This window comes from Mizuhopecten yessoensis, unplaced genomic scaffold (assembly GCF_002113885.1).
Source record: "Mizuhopecten yessoensis strain PY_sf001 unplaced genomic scaffold, ASM211388v2 scaffold2307, whole genome shotgun sequence".
NCBI lineage: Eukaryota > Metazoa > Mollusca > Bivalvia > Pectinida > Pectinidae > Mizuhopecten > Mizuhopecten yessoensis.
In genome coordinates, this window is record NW_018404481.1 from 593,149 (window position 1) to 605,776 (window position 12,628).

Consider the following 12,628-nt stretch of genomic DNA (forward strand, 5'->3'; position numbering starts at 1 on the left):
AGATACTGCAAACAGTGTGAGATATGAAATTACAAATTTCGATTTCTATTTTATATAGATAATTGCTTACAACACTAAGTGGATTACTTATACTAAAATGTGTACAAGAATCTGATTGCACTGAACAGGACCTGGTACAAAGCAAAAAGGATTGAGATATCTAATCATACAATGATGTTGTAAATCATAGAAGGAATAGAAATTTTAGGTATGTAGTTAACTTGGGATTCACCCCTGAAATTTTATAATGAACTATTCCAACCTTTGAAATGAAGGAGTTCAAATGTGTCTTCAGGGGGGAATGAGTTAATCAAATATGTGATCTTGGGTTTTACAAATGTTGACTTTTTAGCACTGAAAATTCTACTGTAGGTTTCTATTTATATAGCTAACTGTTAAAAGGGAGGCGGGCCTATACACGTGATTGACATGAGTGACTGACGAGGGAGGGGACACACCCAGACAGTCTGTAGACAGCATCAGCAACATATTGTTTCAGGTTGTCAAAAAAGTTGGCTTTGTTTCCTGTAAATTGAGAGCACAAGCTGTTTGTTACCTCATCCTGTCATCCACGACTACGTACCTCTCCATGTCGTCCTGAAGTGCATCAGGTGTGAAATATACATCAGCGCAGCCATTAACATACAGCTGGAAAAAGGTCAAGGTCACTGCTAGAATGTAAAATATGGACTGTACACAAGTACATATATCAATAATCAACATCTTTTAAAAGTACACAGGTTCGAAGGTTGAGGATTTTTAGCCTGATGGAGAAGATCAGGCAAAACAAAAAGAATCAGATATTACAGAAATGTCTTAGATTTGATTTGATACTGCGGAAGATGAAGAACAAGTCTGATTATATAGGCGTGGTTTTTGAAAGGTTAAAATCGCTTACAAGGGATAGAAATTTCTTGACAAGATCCTCACAGCAGAACAACTAATCACACAATACTCATGCAGACTGAGTATGTGGGTTGCCATAGCAAAACCATGTGTTGAATTTTAAGTGGAGTTTATCAAAGGTCAAGGCCACTGTTACTAAAAATGGATTTCAGTGGGATTTTTTGTCCAGATCCTTATTTCAGAACAACTGATCGTACAAAGCTATACTAAATACATATTTGTGAGTTGCCCTAGAGAGGAACTGTATTCATTTTAGGTGTGGGTCGGAAAAGGTCAAGGTCACTGTTTTTTACTGGAATTTTCATTGACGCATCAATATTGCTCAGGTTTTTTTTTGGGGGGGGGGTTATAGTGGGATCCTCTTACGGGGGGTGTTATAAATTGCCCCAGGTGGCTGTCTCATTTGTTTTCAATTTTTGAAAGAATGTGTCTGGACTATAACAATGTTGCTCCTGTAGGTGGGGATGATTTCCAATCCTCTCATTTCTGTAAAGATATTAACATCTTAGTTATCATGATCCTTGAAGACTTGTAGTTTTTGTACAGGTTGTTTGTCTTCCTAAATTGTTGTACATATAAGGCTGTCTGACGTAGAATCGGGGCCTTAAATCACACACTTACGCATGCTCTGGGCCTAAATCATACTCTGATGTCAAACACATGCTGAATGTGCTCAAAAAACCTGGGCTCACTACACTTCATTACCCCACTTCTTGTGCCAACATATCAACGAAAAACGCCTCACTATTATTTATACATCAGACATTTTACAATGTGTGCCAAAATCTTCTGAAGTTTAATTATATTTGCAAGTAATCTGATAACAAAATATATGAAAATTAATATATTTTTTCAGATATTCTGCAGTACATTGAACTTTCCCTGTAAAAAGACAGACAGGACTGTAGCCAAGTTGGTATTGATCCTGAATCTTTATGATCCCTGTAACTCCCTAAGGGGATCGATAGGTATTCCTGATCCCTGTAACTCCCTAGGGGAATGATAGGTTTTCCTGATCCCTGTAACTCCCTTAGGGGATCGATAGGTATTCCTCATCCCTGTAACTCCCTAAGGGGAATGACAGGTATTCCTGATCCCTGTACCTCCCTAGGGGATCGCTAGGGATTCCTGATCCCTGTAACTCCCTAGGGGATGGATAGGTATTCCTGATTCCTGTAACTCCCTTAGGAGATCGATAGGTATTCCTGATCCCTGTAACTCCCTTAGGGGATCGCTAGGTATTCCTGATCCCTGTAACTCCCTAGGGGATCGCTAGGGATTCCTGATCCCTGTAACTCCCTAGGGGAATGATAGGTTTTCCTGATCCCTGTAACTCCCTTAGGGGATTGCTAAGTATTCCTGATCCCTGTAACTCCCTTAGCTAGGGGATCGATAGGTATTCCTGATCCCTGGAACTCCTTAAGGGGATCGATAGGTATTCCTGATCCCTGTAACTCCCTAAGGGGATCGATAGGTATTCCTGATCCCTGTAACTTCCCTAAGGGGATCGCTAGGTATTCCTGACCCCTGTAACTCCCTTAGGGGATCACTAGGTATTCCTGATCCCTATAACTCCCTAGGGGATCGCTAGGTATTTCCGATCCCTGTTACTCCTTTAGGGGATGGATAGGTATTCCTGATCCCTGTAACTCCCTAGGGGAATGATAGGTATTCCTGATCCCTGTAACTCCCTTAGGGGATCGCTAGGTATGATCAATGTTGATGCTTGGTAAGCTTTTCCTCCCCAGACACTAAGACTTGTCGGCAGGTAAAATATCAGACATCTGACATACACCTGCAGTGTTATACCTGTAATTTGCCTTTAATCATGGACTTCAAAGAATTGTTACATATTTGTGAAACTTTCTTCAGACTTGATAGGGAGGGGGGTACAAATAAGAGGTAGGGGACACTGATGGGGTTTAATGAATATATTTCTGGTACTTATCCTAAATTTTTGAATTTCATTCTTAACACTTCACATATAGGTATATCCAAAGAAAGCTAAGATAGATTTATAACAGTAAAGGGAAAAGTAATTACATGATTCTCCGTCCTATCAACAGTAAATTCCTAACACATATTTGTATAAACTTGGATTGATTTCACATATACATTTTGATTAATTTCCCTGAAAACTTGAGCCTGCTGATATCAAAAACGATTTTATCTTCAATGTGGAGAGGATGATGGGTCATTTTTTAACGCCTTGCAGTCGTTATTAATCGTAGAATGCAGTTTTCAAGAGGCACACCCTATGAGGTTCTTCAGATAAACTGCACACTGATTTAGTCTCCTAGATTGACAAAACCAAGCTGGCATCTTTGTCGGTTTTCAAGCTGTGAAGTTTAAAAAGTCATCCACATTCCATGTGAACTCACTGTAGTGTAGTGTGAAGTAGGTGGTTCACCACGTTAAGTGGAATGTTTACCTTCCATTTGAGCTTAATCTAGTGCAATGTGAAGTAACAGTGGAACTGTGCAAGAGGTTCACTCCGGCCATTCACCCAGTCTTTTTCTCCCATTCACACTTCTCCAATGACCCAGATAGAGTATAACAATGGTCTGAGGTGGGTGCTCCAGTATCTCTTCTGTTTCTACTGTAACATTCAAGTGAGAGGGCATTATTGGAAAGATTATCTTAGTATAATGTGACTGGGTCGAATGCTGTGCTGGCTGCCTTTGGCATGGTATTTCAGTGAGATAGGACTATAAAGTCGGCATCAGATCCACGCTATCACAAGGAGGCAAGTACACCAACATACACTGTCTCCAGCACACATACACACATGCACGCTTACACAACACACATGGAGGCATGTCCTTAAATTATGTTAGCTGTTAATAGGACATTAAACAATATAAAGCCAAACCAAAGCAAAAAAAGAACAATGGTATAACACAGTACAAGATGAGGCATGCACACATGTGGAGGTATTAGCCAGGAGGCTTAGGAACAGTAGTTAAGTACCTAATGAGGCAGCTCCTGTGAGGTCCTAATATTGTATTTGGTTGTATTAGCTGATTGTATGAGTTATTAATCTAATTGTATTGTTATACGAGTGACCAATTCTAGCTAGATAGGGTGCTATATCAAATGTTGTATTATAACGAATGATAATTCCACTGCCCTAAATGTCATACAAGATGAGGTTTCATTCCATGTAATCTCAGGATAGAGCAGTCTCATTGTGATCTCATAATTGTGCAAATTATACGTAATTGGCAAAGATTTCGTGGTTATTAGTTCGTCATTATAGTTCTTTAACTACCCGTTAAGTAGCTAGGTTAACTACCCATTAAGTAGCTAGGTTAACTACCTGTTAAGTAGCTAGGTTAACTATATATAGCTACCCGTTAAGTAGCTAGGTGACCTGCAATGACAAAACAAGCCAGTGAACCTGTGAGCTGAGCTTGTGTACATGTTGGACTTCCAGCCAGTAACACTACCAACAGTCTATGGGTTTAATTACTATATGCTAGGAAGTATTTGCTGCAGTTTAACTATCACCTATTTTTGCCCTACGTAATGAGGGCAAATTCATCATTACAGTGACTTTCTATAATCAATAGACATAAAAATCAAATGTTAAGAGTGAAATTTATGATAGGCAAATATGTTGTTTACCGATGAGGGGAAAGTTTCACAGAGTGAGTGTTTACTGGTTTACAATTTTTCAGGACAGTCTGTGTTATAAAAATCACTTCATCAACTTTTCTGCTATTCTTACATTTATTGTACAACATTTGTTTTAAAGCGTCCTTTCTTATTCCAGGTGCTTAGCACTTGAGGGATGAAAGATGTATATTTACAATCATAAAAGTGTACGGTCAGCCTTTAACTCAAGCACATCTTACCACGTATTGCCCTGTAGTACCTTAAATAAGCCAGGAGATGCCTGTGTGTGAGGGTGTACAGGAGTTTGTACATGTGTTCGGCTTGTTATAGGTCGGTATTTCCAAAGGCTCATTATAATGCCAATTAAAGCTAAGAAACCATGATGTTCAACACAGACCATATTATACTGTATTCATAAATCAGGGAGAGGTGGGGTAACAATGGTACAAAAGTGTCTTGTTCAAGGACTCGACCTCTTCGCTTGGTAAGCGGGGATTACACCAATGACCTATAGCTAAGTGTCAATAAGCTGGCTCACAACCAACATTGTTATACAGCCCCCGAAAACATGCCAACATACCCGAAATGAGAGGACGGCTGTATAAACAATTGGTAGGAACATCAATAATTTCTCCCTTGTAACACATCAAGATACAAAAAGACCTTGGTAAAAACTGTTCCTCCCACCGACGAGATACTTGAGTCCCATACACACATTTCTTTCTGTTTATTGATTGTCACATGGGGAGAGCAGGCTAGTGGGGATATATGACAGCCCAATGTTGAGCCTCCGCACTCGTTGAATGTCTTTTCAGGGAGTTTCTCTAGTTAGTTCTTGAAAATATCTCATACTTACAGATAGTCTGAATCTGATCTGATCAAATAGGTGTTTCATACTGTAGTATCTCATCTATCATATAATTTGTACTCTAGTCACTGTATGTATAATACAATGTTTCCCCGGGCAACAGGTGACACCTAGTGGCTACCCCTTCAACAAACATTAGGAAACTAAATTGTTGAGCATCTTCTCCTTACGAAATACATTGTTCATCCATTGCTGATATCATGCATAAAATGTACTTCCTGCATCAAAAGTATACTTTTAAACCCCATACTTAAATATAACCTCCTCTCCCAATGTTCAAAACGTAATCGACCCAACCCTTCCAAAAATCTTATATTAGGAGCATATGCCTATTTCTTCCACCAAGTACATAGCCATATCTCTTCCTCACATTGTGTATGATGAGTTACCCAAGCTGATGAGAGTCGGTGTAAAAACGTATCTCTCTCTGTACATACACAACACACATGTTTTATGTTCATCAGTTACCTGACCTGTAGGTACGCTGCATTTGACGCAGGTATGGCTATAAATAGACATAAATGATTTCCCAGCATCTGTAGCCAGGCTAATGTGACATGCCTCGACATTACTCCCGAGCATCAATGGTTTTGATTAGGGCTGTTTGATACACTACTTTGGGGGTACTTCATATTTCCGTTTTGATGTGTAGTTGACCACATAACCACAACTATGAAGTCTCCCTCGGCTGTTAAGTATGATATTATCACAACTTTGGTAATACTAGACATTATTGATGCACAGTTGACAACACAGCCACAACTTTGATGTGTAGTTGACAACATGGACACAACTTTGATGTGTAGTTGAGAACATGGCCACAACTTTGATGTGTAGTTGAGAACAAAGCCACAACTTTGATGTGTAGTTGAGAACATAGACACAACTTTGATGAGTAGTTGACAACACAGACACAACTTTGATGTGTTGTAAGTTAATAACATGGCCACAACTTTGATGTATAGGTGACAACAAAGCCACAACTGTGATGTGTAGTTGACAACACAGACACAACTTTGATGTGTATTTGACAACAAAGCCACAACTTTGATGTGTAGATGACAACACAGACAAAACTTTGTTGTGTAGTTGACAACAAAGCCACAACTTTGATGTGTAGGTGACAACACAGCCACAATTTTGATGTGTAGTTGACAACAAAGCCCCAACTTTGATGTGTAGTTGAGAACATGGACACAACTTTGATGTGTAGTTGATGACACAGACACAACTTTGATGTGTAGTTGACAACAAAGCAACATTTTGATGTGTAGTTGAGAACATGGCCACAACTTTGATGTGTAGTTGACAACAAAGCCACAACTTTGATGTGTAGTTGAGAACATAGACACAACTTTGATGAGTAGTTGACAACAAAGCCACAATTTTGATGTGTAGTTGACAACACAGACACAACTTTGATGTGTAGTTGACAACACAGACACAGCTTTGATGTGTAGTTCACAACACAGACACAACTTTGATGTGTAGTTGAGAACATAGACACAACTTTGATGAGTAGTTGACAACAAAGCCACAATTTTGATGTGTAGTTGACAACACAGACACAACTTTGATGTGTAGTTGACAACACAGACACAGCTTTGATGTGTAGTTCACAACACAGACACAACTTTGATGTGTAGTTGAGAACATAGACACAACTTTGATGAGTAGTTGACAACAAAGCCACAATTTTGATGTGTAGTTGACAACACAGACACAACTTTGATGTGTAGTTTACAACACAGACACAGCTTTGATGTGTAGTTGACAACACAGACACAACTTTGATGTGTTGTAAGTTGAGAACATGGCCACAACTTTGATGTGTAGTTGAGAACAAAGCCACAACTTTGATGTGTAGTTGACAACACAGACACAACTTTGATGTGTAGTTGACAACAAAGCCACAACTTTTATGTGTAGGTGACAACACAGACAAAACTTTGTTGTGTAGTTGACAACAAAGCCACAACTTTGATGTGTAGGTGACAACACAGCCACAACTTTGATGTGTAGGTGACAACACAGACACAACTTTGATGTGTAGTTGAGAACATAAACACAACTCTGATGTGTAGTTGACAACACAGCCACAACTTTGATATGTGTCTCAAAATGTAGCCATTTTTTTGTGTATTTTAAAACAATATCCAACTTTGATGTGTAGTATGCAGCCTAGACACAAACTTGATATGCTTAAAGCATTATAAAACAACATTTTGTAAAGGTCCATAATTCCTATGGTCATGGTACACTGCCTGTATCTTGATTGAGTAAAGGGCTTATGAAATCAAATTTTGTTTAAATGAATGACCTTGACCTCTTGTCAAGTTTCAACATTTTCTGGCAAACAAAAATGCCCAGTGTTACAATATTTGACAGTAAATGCTGGGTAAAAGGACTAAAAATAGTCTTCTCAAAACCATGTTCAAGGTCACAGGGGTCAGATGCTTTCAAACTTAAAATGTCTTAAATTAATGTTATCTTATCAATATTTTCAAATCAATAGCATTGACTGACATTTACCAAGGTCACAGTAGTCATATGTGATTATTGAATTCTGAAAGCTTCTTCTCAAGAACTGCATTGCCTGGAAATGTGCTATTTGGCCTGCATAAAGTTTGTATAGGCTAAAAGCTATCCATATTGACAAAATAGATTAACAAGACAGATTTTTTTGTTATGCAACATCAAATATTTTGTTTCAGATTATTTCTTTTCCAAGTATTTCAGCATGAAATATGCTTGGCTATGACCATTAAACAAAGGGTCACCAATACAGTCCCCTTAGACCTCTTCTATCATTATTGCTGGAGTGATAAACCTGTACTATTGTCTAAGGTTGTGTTATCATCTTATCATTGCAGCAGGAGAAATTGACCCGGTGTACAGTTTGCTCAAGTGTGCAGCAGACCTACCAAAGGGCGGCCCAAAGGCGTGCGGGATCCACAGTCAGTGCTCGGGGCACCATAGCTCCATACGACGAGGTAGCCCCGGGGCTGGGGGGGACAGCAGCGGCAACACCTCCAAAACATCCAGTCCCTCCTCATCAGGTACCGCCCCACAAAAAAGATAAAATCTGTGTCACCTGTGCTTTCTTTGTGTCTGTCTGCACCTTGACTGCGAGTCCCTCCTTGTCAGTCTACACTCCACGCCAGGTCCAAAGGGGACACAACTCTGTAAGAAACTCTCACCACCTCCCACAGTGCCAGTGTCGTGTGTTGTAAGAAACTGTTTCCTCCTACACAGTACCGTCGTGTTCTGTGTGTCCACTGTTGTCGTTGTGGTAAACATTTCTGATTTTGTCATTATGCCCCCATCACTCATTGTGAGACAAACTGTACTGTTGTTTACATTTTTTTTTTTATAATTTAAGTACTTTTACTCAGAAATGTATACTTTATGAAAAAGATAAAATTCTTTTAATTTATACTTAGCATATTTTACAAACCTAGATTAATAGTTATTCCCTTAAGCAGGATACAGGAAAACACAAACAGTCATTTAGCATTCCTTAAGCAGGATACAGGAAAACACAAACTGTCATTTAGCATTCCTTAAGCAGGTTACAGGAAAACACAAACTTCCATTCAGCATTCCTTAGGCAGGATACAGGAAAACACCAACAGTCATTTAGCATTCCTTAAGCAGGATACAGGAAAACACAAACTGCCATTCAGAGCAGTTGATATTAGGGGATATGTATGTTTCAAGTCCTCTTTACTTAGACTTTTAAAGCCCAAGATCCAAAAATAAACTGATTTACCTTTTTTTTTAAATATTGAATTCCCTCATAACTTTGCATAAATTGTTTTTAACAGAATCAAAGTATTTTACCAAAGGGTTTACAAATATGTTCAAACAAAGGATCAAACTTACCAAGCTTTTGCTGTGGAAAGATTCCTTTGATGGTCTGTGGCAAGTATATTGTTTTTCATATGTGTAGGAAATTAAGTTGACTCCAGTCTGAATCATATGTAGAGTACCTAAGCCTATATTCATTAAGCCATTCTCATGCTCAAACTCCATTGATTACAAAACTTTTTTTTTCAGTCATTTTTCAGTGTTCAAGGTCACAAATTGTTCAAAATCTTTTAACTCATTCACCCCTGAAGACATATTTGAACTCTTCCAATTCAAAGGTTGGAATAGTTCATTATGATATTTCAGGGGCGAGCGAGTTAATCCTATGGAGCATTTCTTTCAAGGTTTCAGTATCAAGTCTTTCATTCCAGTGCTCAGTAGATAATACATTAGCATACATATTTTTCCTTCTTCTTTCTTGTGCTCCTGATAAAATCTTCCGTATTTTTTAAGATCATTTTTCATCACTTTTTTATATCTTCAAATCTGCATGTAAAAAGACAACAAGGATTGAATAAAAATTGAACTGATGCTAGATGAAGATTTTTTTTCTCAATAGACTTTTAAGTGTTGTCCCGTAGTAGTTGTTGTGGTAGTGTGCAGTAGTGAGAATAGTTATAGTGTCCAAACCGTTGTAGATTTTGGCACTTGGTTCAGCTAGACCTTGGTGTAGTCAGTTTTTCTTACAGATGTACTCCGGAGACCTGGCGATGGACTATATGTTACATATATCTGCTGCTTCGTAATCACAGTTGAACCTGTCTTGAGAGAACACACCCTCGATCTGCTGATATATATCATATATAGTTGAACCTGTTCTTAGGGACCACCTCAAGTCTCAAAACAGTTAAACTTGTCTTTTGATATTAAATCGTCTGCCGTTTAACTCATTCACCCCTGAAGACACATTTGAACTCTTCCAGTTTGAAGGTTGGAATAGTTCATAATGAAATTTCAGGGGTGAATGAGTTGAGTAGAATCTGTCCTTGAATACTATATGCCTTACGTATACAATAAAACCTGCATTACTATAGAACTTGATTTTTTGTTGGAGACAACATCCTCTTCCAATACAATATCACTTGACTAACCCTAACCCTAACCCTAACTGGCAGAGTCTCGGGTTTGACAACCAAAAAACATCACCCCTCGGGTTGGAGATTTCTCTGTTACACCCTTAAGGTAGGGGATGATTATTTTTCTCCCATCCTATTATTTCAGTCACAACTCCACCGACAGTAGTCTACCATGTTTGTAAACAAAAACACATGTGGGGTATATACATATCGCCATTCACTTTTGATGACGTCACAATTACCAATGACGCATTTTAATGACGTCACAATTGAACATGTGCTAATCGGCGCAAGGCCATCTCCCCCTAGTGGGTGACAAGCTGATCTTTCCCGGCTAAAATGGGAGACACACATGTGAAGGGTGAGAGAAAACATCCTCTTCCAATACAATATCACTTGACTTGTAAGACCAAACCTCTTTGTCAATATAGTTTTTAAGTAAGCCCACCTTCTTTGCCAAAAACAGCATAACTTAAAGAGACTACTGCATAACACGACATTTTTGCCGTTGTTTATCTTTCATCTGTTTTACCCTCTACAATGAGGACAAATTTATCATGGCATCAAATAGCATTACATGAAAAGGGCAAAATTTACACTGGGCAAACAGGGATTTTACTTGTGTAGCGCAAATATTTGACTTTGTGAAACTTTCTCAGTATACAGTATTCGTTCTTCTGACAAAATATAACTTGTATTTAGGGACCACCCCATCCTTCTGTAAATAGAAATAGGTGATTCTGGTGGGTTTTTTTTACAACACTGACACTCTTTACTATAGAAGCTGTTCTAAGAGAACATTCCCTCCTCAATGACCCCCCAACTCACCTTCCACTTCTTCTGATAAAGTAGATACAGTAGAGACCCCCATCTCTGCTGTTATATACATTTGGTAAGATCCTGCTTACCTATTAAAGACACCGTCTCTTGGCCAATGCAATAGAACGTTTTGTTGTGACAGTAGAACAGTTCCAGATACCGCCACTTCTGACAATGCAGTAAAACTTGTGTTGAAGGACCTCCCCTCCTGATGCCATAAAACCTGTCTTGAGGTCTGTTGATATGATAACCTGTCTTCAGACTTCCCCCACTGGGAATACAGTACAGAAACTGAAAGATTTTAATCTAGAACAAAGAGTCAGTGTGTTTGGTCTGAATTATAGTCATAGTCTGACTTATATATCACTTCAATCACCTATAGTATATATATATATATTAGAAATCAAAAATTAAGTAACCCCCATAATTAATGATTGATATTTCATTAGATCAAAGATTTGAATTTAAAGTTTCTTTTGTTTGTTGACGTAATTTTGTTGTTGTCTCGAAGACATTTCACATTAACTCATTCACCCCTGAAGTTTCATAATGAACTATTCCAACCTTTGAATTGGAAGAGTTCAAATGTGTCTCCAGGGGTGAATGAGTTGAAGGTAAAATAAACATGGATGTTTTATATTAGATGAGCTAAATAAGATGTGCTCAGGTGCAGTAACCCACGACAGGTTCAACTTGTGATTTGTATATCTAATTAAGAAGCTTTTATAGATGTATAGATTTCTTGTCTTTTAGCATACACATTAATAGACGTTGGTTTTGACATACATATGAATGATTTTATACTCATTATACCAAATATATACTCTTGTTTGTGTGTATATATGCCTTCATGTCATGTAGCTGTAGATCACAAATTTCTTTTCATCCTATCGGAAATACCCATATTTTGTAAATGAAGGGGACAGTTTGGTTGCCTGGATTTCCTTTAATTAAAGCCTGAGATATCACAGAAAACAGAAAAACTATGTCATCAACTCAATGGAAAAAGCCTAATATCAGCAGGATTTTTAGGGGAGTTTCTGCTTAATTTTGTAGCAAAATATATGTGTTATTTTACAGGTTGATCAGATATTGATAGAAGAGCCGAAATCTTGTTCCCATTCTATCTGCCTTTTAGATCACCTGAGCTTTTTCAAGTGACCTTTTCTAATCGCTTTCCGTCAGTCGTCGTCCGTCGTGCGTAAACTTTTTACATTTTCAACTTTTTCTCAAGAACAAGTGAATGGATTTTTTTCAAACTTGGTCAGAATCATCCTTGGTAGATGAGCTAGGCTACGAAATTGTAAAATTGGAATTCCTACCCCAACCCATGGGGCCAGGGCGGGGCCCAAAAGGAAAAAAATTACCAATATTTCAAAAATATTCTTCTCCAGACTCAGAGGTACTACATTCAATTTCAGTGCATAAAAAGAAAGATCATCAGGGACTTTATTTAAATTGTAAATTTCAG

General features: G+C 38.2%; 1 protein-coding gene across 1 annotated transcript in view; it reads left to right on the forward strand.

Annotated features, from left to right (window-relative positions):
* The window catches only part of LOC110445468, a 243,428-nt gene that overhangs the window by 192,508 nt on the left and 38,292 nt on the right, over positions 1–12,628 (forward strand). The window contains exon 13 of the mRNA XM_021490120.1: positions 8,266–8,451. Within this exon, the coding sequence (XP_021345795.1) occupies positions 8,266–8,451 (186 nt within the window). The remainder of the gene's footprint in view (positions 1–8,265; positions 8,452–12,628) is intronic.